We start from the raw sequence: 21599 nt of genomic DNA, 5'->3' as shown, positions 1-21599 counted from the left end.
CTCCCAGGTTCAAGCGATTCTCCCGTCTCAGCCTCTCAAGTAGCTGGGATTACAGGCACCTGCCATCACGCCCGGCTAATTTTTGTATTTTAGTAGAGACGGGGTTACACCATGTTGGCCAGGCTGGTCTTGAACTCCTGACCTCAGGTGATCCTCCCGGCTTGGTCTCCCAAACTGCTAGGATTGCAGGTGTGAACCACTGCGCCTGGCCTAAATTATTTATTTTCATGATCTTTGAGGTATTTTTTAAAATTTCAGGCTGGGCACAGTGGCTTATGCCTGTTAATCTCAGCAGTTTGTGAGGCCAAGGTGGGCGGATTGCTTGAGCCCAGAAGTTTGGGACCAGCCTGGGCAACAAAGCAAGACCTCGTTTCTATAAAAAATAAAATTATCCAGGTGTGGTGGTGAATGCTTGTAGTCCCAGCTACTCAGGAGGCTGAGGCAGGAGGATTGCTTGAGTCCAGGAGTTTGAGGCTGCAGTGAGCCATGATTGTGCCACTGTACTCCAGCCTGGTACAAAGGAAGTTTCTGTCTGTTAAAAAAATGGGCTGGACCCAGTGGCTCATGCCTGTAATACCAGCACTTTGGGAGGCAGAGGTGGGTGGATCACTTGAGGTCAGGAGTTTGAGACCAGCCTGGCCAACATGGTGAAACCCCATCTCTACTAAAAATACAAAAAATTACCCAAGCGTGGTGGTGTGCGCCTGTAATCCCAGCTACTCGGGAGGCTAAGGCACGAAGATTGCGTGAACCCGGGAGACAGACGTTGCAGTGAACTGACATCATGCCACTGCACCCCAGCCTGAGCACCCGAGCAACAGAGCGAGACTTTGTCTCAAAAAAAAAAAAAAAAAAAAAAAAAAAGAAATTACTGGTAATCTCACCATCCTGTCACTAATAGCTCTTGCTGTTTGCCAAAGACCTCCTTTAGTGTCTGTCAAGAGTCTCCAGCACCAAAACAAACCTCACAGGAACCCTCACTCTAAGTGCCTGTGGGGCACTTGCTGCTTTTCAGAGTGGGGCAAAGCTGTCTAGAGATGCCATCTGTCTTGTGATCTATCCCCCTTCCTCAGGGAAAGGCTGCCATGTAGAGTTGTGCACTATACAGCATGGGGCACCATTCACATTCATAGCCATCGTGCCCGTGTGTACTTATTAAAACAACTTCCCAACATATCGGTGAAATGTCTTGAGGGAGGAGTGGCAATGAAGTTGCCATGAAACCTTTCTGAGATCAGGCTAGATGTTTCCTGGGACTGTAAGCCTCTGATGGTACCAAAAAGGACCTGTGCCAGGGGAGGCACTTGAGAACAGTCATTTTCACCCAAGCCTTTCCCCCTCTAATCCTGTTACAAGTCAAGCTGGTTCCCAGTATCCCCTTGTAACACTCTATTTAAGTAATGTTCTATTTCTTGAGCAGAATGGTGTTTTCAGACGTGTTCATTTTATTATGCTTTAAAACTTAGGTACATGTTACATATATTCCTTTTAAATGCCTTGATACAAATAAAAAAGGAAAGTACATATATACAAATAAGAATGCTACTATCATGGGATAACCTTGAACCTGCTTAAAGTTTTCTCAGTTAACTTATTCACAAACTTAAGTACTGTAACTATTAGCTGGCAAACATCTTACAACACACTATATACATGTCGTGATGCTAGGGTTAGAAATCATTGTCCTGTTAAGAGTACTTAGACCAGAGCAATAGTAATGCCTTTTTCATGTTTTAAAAGATTATATACCAGGGTGATTCTCTTTCAACTTGTTACATAATCTGTACTTACAGTATGCGCAGGCAGGCTACTAAGCTTCTCTCAGCCACTCTGTCTCTAGAATTTAAAGCAGTCACTGAGTGGCAGAAATTTCTTCTAAAATCTATTATATATAGACTGGGCACAGTGGGTCATGCCTGTAATCCCAGCATTTAGGAGGCTGAGGCGGGAGGACTGCCTGAGTCCAGGAATTGGAGACCAGCCTGGGCAACAGTGAGACCCTGTCTCTAGAAACAAAAACAAAAACAACCATCATATAGAAGTTGGAACATTATCAGCTGCTACACTAAGTAGCACTGAACAGCCTTCCAAATTTCTGCTCAGCTGGAAGAACACTTGACCTCAAAAATGCTTTGGTGTAGGAGATACACAATGTATGTCAACTCTGACACACTGTTAGAGGTGCCCATTATCCAATTCTCTTCTTCCTTAGTAACAGAATCCCAAAATATCAATTTGGCCCATGACAACCCAGACAGAATACGACGTCCCATTCAGCTTCATGGCTAGTGGGACCAAGCAACTGTTTGAAATTTAAGTTTATGTATTGTGTGTAACTTCTAGGAAGTGTTCTTGGGGGTGGGGGTGGTAATGACCTCTACTAGCTGGCTCAAATGCTGACAGGAAGTTTCTAGCTAGAGCAGCTGTCTTCAAGTAAGAATTGAAAGCCACATGTTGGCCAGGTGCGGTGGCTCACACCTGTAATCCTAGCACTTTGGGAGGCCAAGACAGGAGGGTCACTTAAGCCCAGGAGTTCAAGGCCAGCCTGGGCAACATAGCAATGCCCTCATCTCTACCAAAAAAAAAAAGAAAAAAAATTTTTAGCCAGGCATGGTGGTGTGTACCTGTAGTCCCAGGTACTCTGGAGGCTGAGGCCAAAGTGGGAGAACATAGCTTGAGTCCAGGAGTTCCAGGCTGAAGTGAGCTAGAACTGTGCCACTGCACTCCAGCCTGGGCAACAGAGTGAGACCCTATCTCATTAAAAGGAGAAAAGAGAGAGAGAAAAAAAAAACCACAGGTTGAGAATGAGGAGGAACAATATAAAAAGAACCTGGATCCCTGACCCTGCATAATGTCATATGGGCTCTGGATTGCCTTCCCTAACTTTTATATGAAAGAGAAACAATCTTTTTTTGTTTTTTAATTCTTTTTTTTTTTTTTTGTCGAGATCGGGGTCTCACTATATTGCTCAGGCTAGTTTCAAACTCCTGGGCTCAAGCAATCCTCCTGTGTTGGCCTCTCAAAGAGCTTAGATTACAGTCATGAGTCACCATGCGCAGCTGAGAAACAAACTTCTATCTTGTACAAGCAATTATTGTTTGGGGATACAGCCAAACTCATACATACCAACTAACGCATAATGCCAAGTTTTAGTTTAATTTCCTTAACTGAAAGGCTGATGCAAATGACATACTGTACCTGGTGGCAGGCAGTTACATCTACTGCTAAAATGACATAAGATAGAAGAAGTTTTCTGTAGAGAACATTGTGTGTCACAAACAGTGACATTTTCTAAAGTGCTTAATTCAATATGACTTCCCAGTGGTAAAGCTTGCACCTATGGTTTTAGGAAAACAACAACAAAAAGTTTAGACTAGCTTAAGATGCAAAATGACTGACGAAGTCCCTTCCCACAAGAGAACTGTAACGAGCAATTTAAACAAATCAAAAATGGTTTGTTTTATTTACAATACTCAATGCATCTTACAAATAACATATTTGCATTCCCTAAGTCTTTTGGAAAGTAATTCCAGTTTGTGCAATGAGTTTACAGGAAAATCTTAAGATATCTAGTAGACATCTTAAACCTAAACTCTACATTTTGAAAGATATTTCACACTATATTAATAGAGGACTGTTTTTAATTAAGAAAAACTAAACTCTGTAGTTAAATATTGCCCTCCAGTATCTTTAATGCAAATATAAACCAGATTAGCCTATGAAATAAGACCATTAGATTTGGGTGAATTATTCTGACTTCCCCTCCCCAGTAAAATGCATGCATAAAGTAAACATGGTAAATTACATCAATCACATTTTAATACTTTTTTTTTTTTTTTTGGACTCTCTCAACTGTTGTTTTGCTCAATTGTGGGTACAGATAGGTAGGATTCCAGTCTGGAGAAACCCCTAAACCACTAAACCCTGCCTCAGAGTAAGGAAGAATTTTCAGTATGTATGTGGAGACAGGCTGGATTAGGGAGCCTTTTGAGTGGCTTCTCTAGGACACTTTGCTTGCTAACATGAGCAAGATTCCCCTCCAGTCCTGATAAAGCCTGAAGAGGTTACTTATTTCCCTACTAGTTCTGGAAGCATCTTATTCATGCCGCTGTAGAATAGGCTCTCTTCCCCTGCTCCTCCCTGAATCACCACCTAGATTTTAGTGCTTTCTGAGTTGATGATGGAAACTAGTTCCTGTTCAGGTGCCAGAAACTTTTTTTTTTTTTTTTTGAGACTGAGTCTCGCTGTCTTTCATGCTGGAGTGCAGTGGCGCGATCTCGGCTCACTGCAACCTCCATCACCGTCCTGGGTTCAAGCGATTCTCTGCCTCAGCCTACCGAGTAGGTGGGATTACAGGCGCCCGCTACCACGCCCATCTAATTTTTGCATTTTTATTAGAGATGGGGTTTCACCATATTGGCCAGGCTAGTCTCAAACTCCTGACCTCAGGTGATCCACCTGCCTTGGCCTCCCAAAGTGTTAGGATTACAGGCATGAGCCACCACGCCTGGCCCAGAAACTCTTTTTATGTCACATAAAGATCTATGAAACAAGGTAAAGGGTAATTAAAATACTTTGTGACAGAGTTTGCACCTCATGCATGTGAAAGAGGATGTAATTAATTTTACTGTTTATATAGCTGCCATCTTTTTTTTTTTTTTGAGACGGAGTCTTGCTCTGTTGCCCAGGCTGGAGTGCAGTGGGGCACAATCTTGGCTTTGCAACCTTCGCCTCCTGGGTTCAAATGATTCTCTGCCTTAGCCTCCTGAGTAGCTGGGATTACAGGGGCCCATCACCATGCCCAGCTAATTTTTGTTGTATTTTTACTAGAGATGGGGTTTCACCCTCTTGGCCAGGCTGGTCTTGAACTCCTGACCTCGTGATCCACCTGCCTTGACCTCCCAAAGTGCTGGGACTACAGACGTGAGCCACTGCACTCAGTCAGCTGCCATCTCTTAAAACAAAACCCAAGTCCAAGCTCTTGAGCCAGAAAGAATAAATAGAATTATCTCTATACTGGATCCACCTCAACTTAGCAGTGCATCTCTGCATCTCCACAACACTTTTCTCCTCAAAACATCTGGTGTCTTTAACATCTGGCATAGGTGGTAGAATGGGGAGATACTAGGCTGAAGAAATAAAGTCCAACGTTTGACATAGCCAACAGAATTTTAAGATAAAGAAATGGTGAGGTAGAGTTGAGAGAGTTCAATTATATTGTTGAGCACAGACCATTTGGCACATTCTAAAATTAGATTCCCTATCAAATTCTCCTTTGTGGTACCTTTACAAAGTGCTGACACCTTCGGAATCCTCCAACACCTATGTAAAGCTAACAGAATGAAGTCATTTGAAGAAATCCATCCTTGGCTCTTTAGCTATTATCTACCCCCATATTGAAGCAAATAAAAAACAATGCTATCCATTTGCTGAATTTATTTAAACAAGTCAATTTAGAAATACCATAGAATTAAACAAAACTTCTGACATGTAAACATACTGCCATGTTCCTGAAACAGATGTTAACACCTGATAAAAGTTAATCTCTTGTTAGGAAAGCTGTCCATTAATAAGGCCAGTCTTCAGCAAAACTAAAACCATTTTGTTTGTTTAGCTTTCCTAGTCTGACAACGCAATAGTATTGAACCACAATCAAATATAACAACAACATTGGATGGATAGATCAGTACCATTGGTTACAGCTGTTAAACAGGTTCATTCTTGGCGCCACATAAAAACAATTAAGCCAATCACGTCGAATAAATCATGGCTTGTTTTTCTTTATCACAATTCACTAAGTGATGTTAATTATGGTCCTTGTCAAACACGTTTGGTAAAGGCTATTTACAGTGTACATGGCTGAGCATGCACTATTTATAGTTACAAAGATACCTGCCAGTTTATTACAATAGAATTACACAGTGCCTGAAAATGGTGAAACATCTCACACATCATTTAAATCAATATAATTTCAAGCAGGAAACGTTCCTTATTTGACCACAATTGCAATAATTACATGAAAATTCTTATAAAAACATGAATCCCCTTCAAGAAATTGATGCATATTCTACACACTACAGGTTAAGGCAGTAAAAAAATGTATTCCTGATAACTGGAGGTCTTGACAATGTCAATTAAAGCTGTCTGACTCTAGTTTTTCATTCTCCATCATATACCAAAAGCTTGTGAATGATTTCATTTTTAAAGTCAAAAAAGTATTAGTAACTAAGAAGAGTCGAAGCTGGAAAAAAGTAATTGCTAGGGAAAGGAAAAATGTAAATTGGATTTTGCCTGAAAGTTTTCAAATCATAAACAATAGCATTATTTATGAGTCTAAGCCTTAAATGTATAAAACAAATACATATAGTTCACTTTTCTTAATTTAAAATATACTGTACTTTGAACAATTCAAGTAATGTAAGACTATCAAAAATAACTTCATAAGCCATACAAGTGTCAACTGCATTTTCTGTATTTTAAGAACTTTTAAAAACTGTAAACTAAACCATGACAGTTTAGTTAAACAAATGATAAATGACTTTTTATTTGCACTTGTGATTTCTTTAATACAAATTGCTACCAACAAATATGTAAAGATATGGCAGGTTATGTATTTGATCAAAGCACTTTGATTTAAGCATAAAACAGATTCAAATGGTACAAGTTCTGTGCATAAGATCCAAGGAATTGCTTACTAATTTGTAGGCAACCCTCTTTCTAATCAGAATCCTTTATTCCTCGGCTGCAGATGAGATAGGGCACAATCTGTTGTAAACAGGGCACTGTTGTAAAACCAAGATAATATTCTTAAATTAAGATCGTTCTTGTTCAATTAAAAAGACTTTCCCAAGTGTCTTCCATCACTGAGTATATTCTGCTGACCTCTTAATTTCATAAATTAACTTTCTTATGATTCCATTTTTATGGTGGTTGTGTCCGCAGTTTTGTTTTAAAAATTGGTTTAAATTTATATAAAACTCTGTACATGTTCACAAATTATTGCATAAACAGCATAATCTTCAAGACAGTGTTTGCAAACACATGTCCAATTCAGGAAAAAAAATTTCACGTTTCTCGTCTGGCTTTTTTCTTCTTTTTTATTTGTTTGGGAGATTCCCAGCTAGTTTCAGACTTGGCTAAAAAGGGGGGAAAATGAAGAAAAAAAATTAGGAGGATAGTAAATATTGTTACATCTCAATAATATAAAAGTAGTAACTATGAAAATCTTTTAAAATACTCAAATTTTATGTTTAAGTTTTCAAGCCTTCATTATATATTTTAAGTTATTCTATGTCTTCCTCCCTTCTTTCTTTTCAACGGTATTATCAGGTTGAACAATATGGAACTGCTGATATTCAACCAGTTTTGACCTAAAAAAACTGTTGTTTAATACCGCTCAACCTAACTAATAAAAGAGAAAAATGGGTAAAATGGGTACTAAAGGTAGCTGAAGAGAGTAAAGGAGGAAAAAAAGCATAGAATAATTTGTAGCCTCAAGAACATGTGCAGCGAAAAAGGGAGAGGGACCAGATAGACAAGCAGGCAGGCACAAAAGTTCTCCCTCTCTGTTCTCAGCAATGTATTCTCTCCTTCAGAGACAGATAGATAGATAGATAGATAGGTCGATCATTTATTTATTTATTGAGTCTCGCTCTGTCACCCAGGCTGGAGTGCAATGGTGCAATCTTGGCTCACTACAACCTCCGCCTCCTGGGTTCAAGCGATTCTCCTGCCTCAGCCTCCCCAGTAGCTGGGATAACAGATGTGCAGCCAGCACACCCAGCTAATGTTTGTATTTTTAGTAGAGGCTTGGTTTCGCCATGTTGGCTAGGCTGGTCTTGAACTTCTGACCTCAAGTGATCCACCTGCCTTGGCCTCCCAAAGTGCCGGGATTACAGGAGTGAGCCACGGCACCCAGCCTCCTTTAGTTATTTTAACAGCTTGGCCTTCACAACTTAAGTACACAAACGTCCAAAAAATTTAGCACTTTCAAAGTAAGAAAGAGCTACTCTTATTAATCCATTAGACTTTTAAGATCAGTATCTTAACACATGAAAAATGTAAACAGTACAAAGGAATAAAATATGAGGATTACTTACTCTGTGAAGGAGGCACACTATTTTGCTTGGTATTTGACTTGGATTTATCTGTCTCTTGTAGAGTTGGCGGCACTTGGGAGGAGCTCTTGTCAGAATCACTTTTTGATAAGATAACAGATGGCTCGGTAGAAGTAGCAGGTGGAAGAGTCTTGATAGGCTATTTTAGGAAAAAATCATCTCAGGTTTTTTGGTGAAATTTTCAAATAAAGTTTAAATACCACAGTAATACTAAGAGGCTGTTTAGAAGCAACTCAATACTAATATGGTTTCCAGATAAGCAACGTAACTCATACGTGCCCTCTGGTGATACGGCCAAATCAATCATCACCCACGACATTTATGAATATATGTTGAGATAAAAATGAAGGTATGAAATTACAAAATGTCTACCGAATTTCAAATAGAAATGAATAATTTCATTTTCATTAACTTTTTTTTGAGGTGGAGTCTCGCTCTGTCACCCAGGCTGGAGTGCAGTGGCACAATCCAGGCTCACTGCAACCTCTGCCTCCTGGGTTCATGCGATTCTCCTGCCTCAGTCTCCCGAGTAGCTGGGACTACAGATGCCCACCACCATGCCCAGCTAACTTTCTTTTGGATTTTTAGTAGAGACAAGGTTTTACCATGTTAGCCAGGATGGTCTTGATCTCCTGACTTCGTGATCCGCCTGCCTCAGCCTCCCAAAGTGCTGGGATTATAGATGTGAGCCACCACGCCTGGCCTAACTTTTATATTCTTATGTTTCATTATAAATAAGATGATTTGCCAGGCGCGGTGGCTCAAGCCTGTAATCTCAGCACTTTGGGAGGCCGAGACGGGCGGATCACGAGGTCAGGAGATCGAGACCATCCTGGCTAACCGTGAAACCCCGTCTCTACTTAAAAATACAAAAAACTAGCTGGGCGACGAGGCGGGTGCCTGTAGTCCCAGCTACTCAGGAGGCTGAGGCAGGAGAATGGTGTAAACCCGGGAGGCGGAGCTTGCAGTGAGCTGAGATCCAGCCACTGCACTCCAGCCTGGGCGGCAGAGCAAGACTCCGTCTCAAAAAAAAAAAAAAAAAAAGATAAATAAATAAATAAGATGATTTTATTTATTTATTTATTTTTGAGACAGAGTCTCGCTCTGTCGCCCAGGCTGGAGTGCAGTGGCACGATCTGGGCTCACTGCAAGCTCCGCCTCCCGGGTTCACGCCATTCTCCTGCCTCAGCCTCCTGAGTAGCTGGGACTACAGGCGCCCGCCACCTCACCTGGCTAGTTTTTTGTATTTTTTTTAGTAGAGATGGGGTTTCACCGTGTTAGCCAGGATGGTCTCGATCTACTGACCTCGTGATCCGCCCGTCTTGGCCTCCCACAGTGCTGGGATTACAGGCTTGAGCCACCACGTCTGGCCAATAAGATGATTTTATACTTTTCTTTTTTGAGACACAGTATCGCTCTGAGGCCTAGCCTAGAGTGCAGAGGCACCAAACAGCTCACTGCAGCCTTGACCTCTGGGTTCAAGCGATCCTCCCACTTCAACCTCCGGAGTAGCTGGGATTATAGGTGTGAACCACTGAGACTGGCTGATTTTATACTTGCTGGTGATTCAATGGTTGTTGTCCATTTCCACCAACTCAGAATGCTTCAAAAATTTTTGTGAAAAACAGAAGGAAAATAGCTAACTTCTGAACTACCAGTAGATGACAACCCCTAATCTCCTTCCCAACAGGTAAGAATTTCTCAAATAGCAGCAGCAAAAGCTTCTGTTTCCTACAAGCACACTGTGGTTACTGGTCCTACTGATTCAAGCAACTGGTAACACTCAGGTCCAAATTTTCAGTGTTTTATCCAGTCTGGTAGTGAAATTAGAATGCTTAAGGCAGAGCCCAGATTCTTGAGCCTTACTTCTCTACAGCCTGGAAGCAGAAAGGAGGTAAACTAACTGATTTGCCTCACTGAGGCATATCCATTAATAAATGATCAGGACGGCCGGGCACAGTGGCTCAAGCCTGTAATCCCAGCACTTTGGGAGGCCGAGACGGGCGGATCACGAGGTCAGGAGATCGAGACCATCCTGGCTAACATGGTGAAACCCCGTCTCTACTAAAAATACAAAAACTAGGCCGGGCGCGGTGCCTCAAGCCTGTAATTCCAGCACTTTGGGGGGCCGAGGCAGGCGGATCACAAGGTCAGGAGATCAAGACCATCCTGGCTAACACGGTGAAACCCCGTCTCTACTAAAAAATACAAAAAACTAGCCGGGTGAGGTGGCGGGCGCCTGTAGTCCCAGCTACTCGGGAGGCTGAGGCAGGAGAACGGCGTGAACCCGGGAGGCGGAGCTTGCAGTGAGCCCAGATCGTGCCACTGCACTCCAGCTTGGGTGACAGAGCGAGACTCCGTCTCAAAAAAAAAAAAAAAAAAAAAAACAAAAACTAGCCGGGCGAGGTGGCGGGCGCCTGTAGTCCCAGCTACTTGGGAGGCTGAGGCAGGAGAATGGCGTAAACCTGGGAGGCAGAGCTTGCAGTGAGCTGAGATCTGGCCACTGCACTCCAGTCCGGGCCATAGAGCGAGACTCCGCCTCAAAAAAAAAAAAAATAAATAAATAAATAAATAAATGATCAGGACCTGGAGTGCCTTCAGGATGTGAGAGATGAATAGAAGATCATTTCACCTATTAGCTCTATCTGTGATCATTATCCTGAACAAAGAAAGAAGGGTAAGTAATGCGTCTCTAGACCCTATTCTTCCAGGCCCCATAGATTCGAGAAAGCAAAATGGGATAAGGATACAAGAGGAAACAGTGTGAGCCCAAGTAATTACTAGGATTCTTTCTTCCTATTCCAGGTATCTGAAGTTGTATTTTTGTGTGTGTGTGTGAGAAACAGGATCTCACTCTGTCACCCAGGCTGGAGTGAAGTGGCGTGATCTTCATTCACTGCAACCTCCCACCTCCTGGGCTCACAAGATCCTCCCACCTCAGTCCCCCAAGTACCTGGGACCACAGGTGCACACCACCACATCCGACAATTTTTTTGTATTTTTGGTAGAGAGGGGGGTTTCACCATGCTGCCCAGGCTGGTCTCGAACTTCTGAGTTCAAGTGATCTACCCATCTGGACCTCCCAAAGTGCTGGGATTACAAGGCATGAGCCACCGTGGCCGGCCCTGAAGTTGTATTTATGTTGCCTAGTCTCTTTACCTTTCTCAGTGTTCCCTGTATTTATTTCATATCCAGAAGTTTTATTATTACTTATTTTTAATCTCCTTTTCCCCTCTATTCTCACTTAACTACATTAAGTCACAGAACGGATCAAATACTCTTCATAAAATGGCTTCTGAAAATGATTTAATATAAAAATGTTGAACAGAGGCCAGGCGCGCTGGTTCACACCTGTAATCCCAGCACTTTGGGAGGCTGAGGCAGGCAGATCACTCGCGGTCAGGAGTTCGAGACCAGCCTGGCCAACATGGTGAAAATCCGTCTCTACTAAAAATACAAAAATTAGCCAGGGGTGGTGGCGTGCGCCTGTAATCCCAGCTACTCATGAGGCTGAGGCAGGAAAATCGCCTGAACCCGGGAGGTAGAGGTTGCAGTGCGCTGAGATTGCGGAGTGTGTCACTGCAATCCAGCCTGGGCAATAGAGCAAGACTCTGTTTCAAAAAAAAAAAAAAAAATTCAAATAGACCCTTTGCTATTTATTATACATATATATATATGTTTTTTACAAAGCCTCATTTTGTCACCCAGGCTGGAGTGCAGTGGCGCAATTATTACAGCTTATTGCAGCCTCAAATTCCTGGGCTCAAGTGGTCTTCCCACTCAGTCTCTTGAGTAGCTGGGATTACAAGCACACACCATGACACCCAGCTAATTTTTGTGCTTTCTGTAAATACTGAGTCTAGCCATGTTGCCCAGGCTGGTCTCTAACTCCTGGACTCAAGCGATCCTCCTGCCTTGGCCTCCCAAAGTGTTGGGATTACAGGCGGGAGCCACTGCACCTGGTTGCTTATTTATTTATGAGATGGAGTCTCACTTTGTCACCCAGGCTAGAGTGCAGTGGCGTGATCTTAGCTCACTGCAACCTCTGCCACCCAGGTTCAAGCGATTGTCCTGCCTCAGCCTCCTGAGTAGCTGGGATTACAGGTGTGTGCCACCACATCTGGCTAGTTTTTGTATTTTCAGTAGAGACAGGGTTTCATCATGTCCGTCAGGCTGTCTCAAACTCCTAATCTCGTGATCCGCCTGCCTCAGCCTCCCAAAGTGCTGGGATTACAGGTATGAGCCACTGCACCTGGCCTTTGCCATTTATTATATTGAGACTGCAGCCCAGGTGTGGTGGCTCACACCTGTAATCCCAGCACTTTGGGAGGCTGAGGTGGGAGGATTGCTTGAGTCCAGGAGTTTCAGACCAGCCTGAGAAACATGGTGAGACCCTGTCTCTATAAAAAATACAAAAATTAGCTGGGTGTGGTGATGTGCACCTGTAGTCCCAGCTACTCGGGAGGCTGAGGCAGGAGGATCACTTGAACCTGGGAGGTAGAGGCTGCAGTGAGCTAAAACTGTGCCATTGTACTCTAGCCTGGGTGACAGAGCAAGACTCTGTTAAAAACAACAACAAACAAACAAATAAACCTCCCAAGACTGCATTGTTTTATCTCAAAATATGCATAGGGAAATAAAAGCATCAAATCTAAATAAGGAGTATTATTAAAACTGTTTTAGTACAAGACAGTTACAAATTCACTTTTCTAGCAGTAACTCAAGTTTCTTGTCTAAAGCTGTTCCACTAAATATGTAAGCTCCCAAGGGCAGGTGGTTTTTGGTCTGTTTTGTTATCTGCTGTATCCCAGCACTTCAAATAGAGTATGGTACGCAGTAGGTTCTCAATAAATTTTTTCTGAATAATAAACCAGGTGCCGGGCACAGTGGCTCATGCCTGTAACCCCAGCTCTTAGGGAGGCAGAGGCGGGACAACAGCTTGAGCCCAGGAGCTCAAGACCTGCCTAGGCAATATAGCAAGACTCTGTTATCCACAAAAAGGTTAAAAAAAAAAAAAAAAAAAAAGGCATAAATAAACCAGGCAACTCTAGTAGAATTTAATATATATATATTTTTGAGATGGCGTCTCACTCTGTTGCCTAGGCTGGAGTGCAGTGGTGTGATCTTGGCTCACTGTAACCTCTGCCTCCTGGGTTCAAGGAGTTCTCCTGCCTCAGCCTCTCAGGTTGCTGGGACTACAGGTGCCTGCCAACACGCCCAGCCAATTTTTGTATTTTTAGTAGAGACAGGGTTTCACCATATTGGCCAGGCTGGTCTCGAACTCCTGACCTTGTGATCCACCCACCTCGGCCTCCCAAAGTGCTGGGATTACAGGCTTGAGCCACCGTACCCAGCCCTGAATTTATTTTAATATGATGTAATTAATTTACCCAATTCGAAATCAGATTTTGTGTCGCCAACATAGGCCTTTTATTTTATAAAATGGTCCCTTCTACCATACAGATAGCTTCCATAGAAGGCACATCTTTTAAAAGCCTATAACCAAATTTTAAACAAATGTTCCATTTTGGGAGGCTGAACTATAGTCGTATTATGTACATATATTGGGGGAAAATGAAACCAACCATATTTTCTCTAAGCTGTCTATCCCTTGTACGCCTAGACATTTAGCAGGAGAAAATACAGTATAGTGGTTCTTGATTTCACTACTGATAGTTATGAGACTCTGGGCAAGTTATTCAACTTCTCTAGCTTCATTTATAAAATGCATCTTACCTTTCTCTTGGGATTGTTTTGAAGACTAAATTAGTCATTATATTTTAAATGGTTAGCACAGTGCTTAAAACATTATTTATGATAAAATACTTGAGTCAACAAAACTTTATTATTCTTTCTTTCTTTCTTTTTTTTGAGACAGTGTCTCGCTCTGTTGCCCAGGCCAGAGTGCAGTGGCATGATCTTGGTTCACTGCAACCTCTGCCTCTCAGGTCCAAGCGATTCTCCTGCCTCAGCCTCCTAAGTAGCTGGGGTTACAGGCGCCCGCCACCACACCTGGTTAATTTTTGTGTTTTTAGTAGACACGGTGTTTCACCATGTTGGTCAAGCTGGTCTCGAACTCCTGACCTCAGGTGATCTGCCCACCTCGGCCTCCCAAAGTGATGGGATTACAGGCATGAGCCACTGTGCCCGGCCAAAACTTTATTACTTTTTTTTTTTTTTTAAAGATGGAGTCTTGCACTGTTGCCCAGGCTGTAGTGCAATGGCACGATCTTGGCTCACAGCAACTTTCACCTCCTGAGTTCAAGCGATTCTCCTGCCTCAGCCTCCCAAGTAACTGGGATTACAGGCTCCCGCCACCACGCCCAGCTAATTTTTTGTATTTTTAGTAGAGACAGGGTTTTGCTATGTTGGCCAGGCTGGTCTCTAACTCCTGACCTCATGATCTGCCTGCCTTGGTCTCTCAAAGTGCTGGGATTACAGGTGTAAGCCACCATGCCTGGCAACTTTATTATTCTTAAAAATTACCTGGCTATTTTTGACGAGTACTTCGGCTGGATCACTAGTGCTTATGGTCTTCAAGGAAAAAGCTTTTTCCTGTTTTGGACGGGTTTTAGAGGTATTCACTGGAAGCTCTTCTCTAATCTCTTTTTCTAATTCTTCTGTGTCCTACAGAAAAAAACAACCTATTAGATTATATAAATCATTCATTCTTCATTAATTAAAATCTATGGTAGTGTATGGCTGTAATCCCAGCACTTTGGGAGGCGGAGGTGGGTGAATTGCTTGAGCTCAGGAATTCAAGACCAGCCTGGGCAACATAGTGAAACCATTTCTACAGAAATACAAAAATTAGTCACGTGTGGTGGTGTGCACATGTAGTCCCAGTTACTCAGGAGGCTGAGGAGGGAGGACTACTTGAGCCTGAGAGATTGAGGCTGCAGTGGACTGTGATCACACCACTGTACCCCAGGCTGGGTGACTCTGTCTCAAAAAAACACAAAAAAACCCCCCAAAACTACAAAAACACAAAAATTAGCTAGGCATGGTGGTGCATGCCTTTAATCCCAGATACTTGGGAGGAGGCACGAGAATTGCTCGAGCCCGGGAAGTGAAGGTTGCAGTGAGCTGAGATCGCACCATTGCATTCAGCCTGGGTAACAGAGGGAAACTCCGTCCAAAAAAATAAAAAAAAAAGAAAAAAACCCACAAAAAACACTTCACTTAACAATTTCAAGGAATAAAATGTTTATACATAAGTTAATTTTCGAGATAAATTAAGCTTACATAGTAGAAAGGGCATAGACAGGAAATTCCTATTTTGGCCATGCCACAATCTAGCTACAAAATCTCAGGGACAGCTGGGTGCAGTGGCTCACACCTGTAATCCCAGCACTTTGGGAGGCTGAGTCAGGTGGATCACCTGAGGTCAGGAGTTCAAGACCAGCCTGGCTTGGTGAAACACTGTCTCTACTAAAAATACAAAAATTAGCTGGGTGTGATGGCGCATGCCTGTAATCCCAGCTATTTGGGAGGCTGAGGCATGAGAACTGCTTGAACCGGGGAGGCGGAGGTTGCAGTGAGATGAGATCTTGCCACTGCACTCCAGCCTGGGCAACATGGTGAAACCCCATCTCTACTAAAAATACAAAAATTAGGCTGGGCGTGGTGGCTCATGCCTGTAATCCCAGCACTTCGGGAGGCCGAGGTGGGCGGATCACTTGAGGTCAAGAGTTGAAGACCAGCCTGGCCAACAGGGTGAAACCCTGTTTCTACTAAAAATACAAAAATTATCCAGTAATGGTGGTACATGTCTGTAATCCCAGCTACTTGGGAGGCTGATACATGATAATAGATTGAACCTGGGAGGTGAAGGTTGCAGTGAGCCAGGATCTCGCCACTGCACTCCAGCCTGGGTGACAGAACATCTCAGGGACAAGTCACTTAGTTTCCCCAAACCTCAGTTTCCTCAACTGTAAGGTAAAATTTGTCCTACCTAAAAACTCATATAAGCTTTAAGATTTCCATTTTTGGGGGGTATAAAAATGTATTATACATAAAGAATATCACCACTAACAAATGCAGACAGGCTAGGACACCATGGTACAGGGTGGAGGATGGCTAGCCCTTTGGAAAGTGAAAGGTTTGGGTGGCATGGGCCTCATGCCACTCTGATTAATCAGGAGACGGGAGGGCACATGCCAAATACCACAGGACCTCAGGGCAGCAAGATTTCCATTCTTAGACTTTCAAACTTTTACGAAGTTTCAGCAAAATAATTCTACAGCACGTTATATTCTTAGGTATGTAAAGTAAACATGAACTAGAACATATTAAATAGAAACATTTCTGTATTTTTCTTTGGCAAATGCATCCATATAAAATGGAAGTTCTTTTTAACAAATGGCTACGATGATCTTAATGTTCTTCTAACACTGATGTTCTAGTCTATGATATTTATTCAGTATAGTAGTTGGTTTAGATAGTCAAAATTTTCTATATATTTAGGCTGAGCAGGTAGCTTTGGAAGTATATGTGTGAAGTCTGTAATCTCACAAAGTTTTTCAAAGTTTTGCAATCTTACAAAGTCACAAGACCTCAATTTATTTCCATCCTAAGTTGAATTCAACAGTGAAAGACCCCATCAGCCACACATGAACACCAAAAAAGACTTTGGGTCTGGTGTGGTAGCTTGCATCTGTAATCCCAGCACTTTGTCAAGGAGCCAAGGCAGGAGGACTGTTTGAGCCCAGGAGACTAGCATAGCCTGGGTAACATAGGGAAACTCTGTCTCTACAATGAAATAAAAAAAAATTAGCTGGGCATGGTGGTGCCTGCCTGTAGTCCTAGTTACTTGGGAGGTTGAAGCAGGAGGGTCCCTTGAGTCCAGGAGGTCGAGGCTGCAGTGAGCTGTGATTGAGCCACTGTATTCCAGCCTGGCAACAGAATGGAATGTCTCAAAAAACAAACAAAACAAAACAAAAAGAAAAAAAATATAACTTTTTTTTTTTTTTGAGACAGAGTCTGACTCTGTTGCCCAGGCTGGAGTGTAGTGGTGCAATCTCGGCTCACTGCAACCTGCGATTCTCCTGCCTCAGCTTCACAAGTAGCTGGGACTACAGGCGCCAGCTACCACACATGGCTAATTTTTGTATTTTTAGTAGAGATGGGGTTTCACCATGTTGGCCAGGATGGTCTCGAACTCCTGACCCTGTGATCCACCCGCCTTGGCCTCCCAAAGTGCTGGGATTATAGGGGTGAGCCACGGCACCCAGCCTAACTTTTTTTTTTTAAGATGGAGTTTCACTCTTGTTGCCCAGGCTGGAGTGCAATGGCGCAATCTTGGCTCATTGCAACCTCTGCCTCCTGGGTTCAAGTGATTCACCTGCCTCAGCCCCCCGAGTAGCTGGGATTACAGGCGCATGCAACCACGCCCGGTTAATTCTGTATTTTTAGTAGAGGCGGGGTTTCTCCATGTCGGTCAGGCTGGTATTGAATTCCTGACCTCAGGTGATCTGCTCGCCTCGGCCTCCCAAACTGCCGGGATTATAGGCATGAGCCACTGCACCCAGCCATAACCTTTTATTAGTAGGATATATGTGCTATGTACTTAGCATAGAACTTCATGGATATCTAATTCTCCAAATAACCTATGCAGTTACGTAACTTGTGCAAGGTAAAAAAGAATGACAGAACAAGATTCAGAATATAGATCTGACTCTAAACCTAGAATACTCATTCATTATATTTTTAAAAACACAGCCAACATTTTAAAAAGGATAATCAAAATACCAAAGAAACATTCACATGTTAATGACCTTTGCCAATACGTTAAACATTTCAGAATACATCCTACAAAATTTCTTTTAAAAGGAACTCAACTAATCCACAATCCACAAAATTATCATTAGTAAATACTCTAAGTCAAAGAAACTCAAGAAAAACTTGGCTAAAATGGTTTTCAGGTAGTACTACTAACAAAGGATAGATGTAACATTTCTCATCTCCCAGCTCCATCTAACAAGAAAAGCATACCTATTATATAGTTTTAGTTTGTTCATATCCATTGATCTTAGCTATGTTACAACTTTAATGCCCATCCATTTTTACTACTGAAAAAGCAAGTGTTGATAATAAGCTCGTATCATTTATGAGGGCTTGTATTTCCCACAATAAAAAATAACTGAATACACATTTCTTTAAAAAGCCATGTAGAAACTTCTTCCAAAAACAATAAGTGGCTGGGCTTGGTGGCTCACACCTGTAATCCCAGCACTTTGGGAGGCTGAGGTGGGAAGATTACTTGAGGCCAGATCACTTGAGACCAGACCAGCCTGGTCAACATGGTGAAATTCCCTCTCTACTAAAAATACAAAAATTAGCTGGGTGTGGTGGCTCACGCCTGTAATCCCAGCTACTTGGAAGGCTGAGGCAGGAGAATCACTTGAACCTGGGAGGGGGAGGTTACAGTGAGGTGATACTGTGCCACTGCACTCCAGCTGGGGCGACACAGTGAGACTCCGTCTCAAAAATAAATACTGCTGGGCACAGTGGTTCATGCCTGTAATCCCAGCACTTTGGGAGGCCGAGTTGGGCGGATCACTTGAGGCCAGATCACCTGAGACCAGCCTGGCTAACATGGCGAAAGCCTGTCTCTACTAAAAATGCAAAAATTAGTCAGGCGTGGTGGCATGTGCCTGTAATCCTAGCTACTTGGGAAGCTGAGGCAAGAGAATTGCTTGAACCTGGGAGACAGAGGCTGCAGTGAGCTGAGATCACACTACTGCACTCCAGCCTGGGCAACACAACCAGACTCTGTCTAAAAAATAAATTAAAAAAAAAAAAAAAAGGTAAACAATAGAACAATAAGTAGGAAAAACTACTATGTGGTCTATCCCTAGAAATTGCGGCTCCCTGTCTCCTACATTTGAACAATTAATTACACTTATAGTAAAGAATACAAATACTTTAAGAAGTTATAATGTAACAGTATTAGTGCTTTAAAAAACCCTAATATGTTTCTAATAATCTGATACATTTGAAATTAAAAATTTTTTTTTTTTTTGAGACAGGGTCTTGCTCTGTGACCCAGGCTAGAGTACAACAGTGTGATTTTGGCTCACTGCAAGTTTTGCCTCCCAGGCGCAAGTGATCCTCTCACCTCAGCTTCCTGAGTAGCTGGGGCTACAAGCGTATGCCACCACGCCTGGCTAATTTTTGTAGAGACAGGGTTTTGCCATGTTGCCCAGGCTGGTCTCAAACTCCTGGACTGAAGCAAACCTCCCACCTTGGCCTTCCAATGTGCTGGGATTACAGGTGTCAGTCATTGTGCCCAGGTTAAAATTTCATCTCTGACTTCATTTTTATTATAATTTCCTTTTTCTCCCCCAGATAGGAGAGATCAAAGAAAAAGAAAGAAAAGAAAATGTATGAGTGATGGAAAGAGAAAATGTCTGTTGGGTAGATGTCAAAAAAGAAAGAAAGGATACTACTAAGTGAAATAACCAGCAAACTCAAAAGTCAAGTGAAAGACTCCACTTGTTATACACATGGTTTTTCTATGTGTGCTAAATGTTACCTTCCAGTTACTCAAAAGGAATTTTTGTATGTGTAAAATACTGTATCTCTTTTCCCATTTCACCATTATATAATTAAAAAATGCATGAATAATTTGGAATTTTACTTATTTTTGAGTTTAGCAACACCTTTAACATGAATTTTTTGAGCAATAACATTTATTAAAATAAGATGAATTGAATATGTAAAACATTCCATGACTTTCCAAATAAACATGATGTCTCATACTGTCTTTTACCTCTATATATTCTTAGCATCTGTACCTCATCTTTTCACATTTTAAGCAGGAGGCGCTTAATGAATCCTTGTTGTTTTGACATTTTACCTGTGCGTGAGAGTTATCTTCACCTTGCTTCTTCTTTTTCTTTTTTTTCTTTTTGGATTTCCCAGTTGGAAGAGCTCCCTCTCCCTTTTCTTTATCATCATCTGAGACCTTAGGTTAAAAGCAAAAATATTAAAGAGAACCAAACGGTTATGTTTCCATTATTTAAAAAATTATTATGAAATAATTTCATTAATTAGGTACAGTCTTCGTTTCCCAAAATCTAAATAAAAACTAGTAATAAGTAATAAAACGGATCAAGAACTACCTACTTAAAAAATAACAAAATACATGGAACCTCATTCTCTCAGTGTGTCTATGTCACCCATCACTCACTGCAACATAGAGAGCTGTGTAAACTTTAGTGTTTTAAAAACTCACTGAATAGGTAATTCTATTTTGAAGTTCAAATGTAGTGCAATTTGCATTAAAATTTATTTGACCCTGTTAACAGAATGAAATAACAAGCTACACAATGGGGGAATATATTTGCAAGCCATATAGTTCCATCCATGGAACCAGTATCCATACAATATAAGGAACACTCAAATTAAAAAAAAAAAAAAAAAAAAAAACCCTTAGAAAATAAGCAAAAGACATGAACAGACATTTCACCCAAGACCATACACAGATGGCAAAAAAAAAAAAACCACATGGAAAAAAGCTCAATTCTATTTGCTAATAGGCAAATGCATATTAAAACCACAATGAGTTATCACTATACACCTATCAGAACTGCTAAAATAAAAAACCGTGACAACTGCAAATTTAGGTGAGGATACAGAAAAATCAGTTTCTTAAAATACGAAAATATGCAACTATCATAATACCCAGAGATTGTACTCTTGGGCATTCATCCTAGAGAAACAAAAACTTGGACAGAGACTTCTGAAAGCCTACATATTTAGCAGCTTTATTCATAATAGTCCCAAACTGGAAAGGACCCAAATGTCCTTCAATAGGTAAATGGTTAAAGAAACTGAGGTACATCCAGACCATGGAATATCACTCAGCAGTAAAAAGGTACAACTACTGATACATACAACAACCTGGATGAATCTCCAGAGAATTATGTTGAGTGAAAACAAAATAAACAAACAAAAAAACATACTAAGGCCAGGAAGAGTGGCTGAAGCCTATAATCCCAGCACTTTGGGAGGCCAGGGCGGGTGCATCCCCTGAGGTCAGGAGTTCAAGAGCAGCCTGACCACTATGGTGAAACCCCGTCTCTATTAAAAATAAAAAAATTAGCTGGGCCTGATGGCATGCACCTGTAATCCCAGCTACTTGGGAGGCTGAGATGGGAGAACTGCTTGAACCCAGGAGGCGGACGTTGCAGTGAGCCGAGATCATGTCACTGCACTCCGGCCTGGGTAACAGAGCAAGACTCCATCTCAATCAAACCAACAAACAAAAACCATAGCAAAAGGATATATACATACGTGTGTGTGTGTCTCTCTCTCTCTATATATAATATATATAATTCCATTAATAAAACATTCTTGAAATGATAAATGTTCTGTATCTTGATTGCATCAATGTAAACACACCACTTGTGAAAAGGTAGTTATTCGCAGTTTTGCTTTCTGCAGTTTCAGTTACCTGCGGTCAACCTCAGTCTGACA

General features: G+C 41.9%; 1 protein-coding gene across 8 annotated transcripts in view; it reads right to left on the bottom strand.

Moving 5' to 3' along the window:
- Window positions 1-4818: 4818 nt before the first annotated feature.
- MTDH (metadherin) overlaps window positions 4819-21599 on the bottom strand; it is an 80574-nt gene continuing 63793 nt past the window's right edge. For 6 of the 8 annotated variants that reach the window (XM_033203396.1, XM_033203395.1, XM_033203403.1 and 3 more), the window contains 4 exons: window positions 19978-20085; window positions 14604-14744; window positions 8100-8256; window positions 4819-7136 (listed from right to left, as the gene is read on the bottom strand). In XM_033203396.1, coding sequence (XP_033059287.1) covers window positions 7066-7136; window positions 8100-8256; window positions 14604-14744; window positions 19978-20085 — 477 coding nt within the window. In that variant the 3' untranslated portion in view covers window positions 4819-7065. The remainder of the gene's footprint in view (window positions 7137-8099; window positions 8257-14603; window positions 14745-19977; window positions 20086-21599) is intronic. The other 2 variants (XM_033203398.1, XM_033203402.1) reach the window with 1 other exon arrangement.

Source organism: Trachypithecus francoisi, unplaced genomic scaffold (assembly GCF_009764315.1).
Source record: "Trachypithecus francoisi isolate TF-2019V2 unplaced genomic scaffold, Tfra_2.0 Lachesis_group7, whole genome shotgun sequence".
Classification (NCBI taxonomy): Eukaryota; Metazoa; Chordata; class Mammalia; order Primates; family Cercopithecidae; genus Trachypithecus; species Trachypithecus francoisi.
Note: the sequence above shows the minus strand (reverse complement) of the source record. Positions and strands in the feature narration are given on the sequence as shown.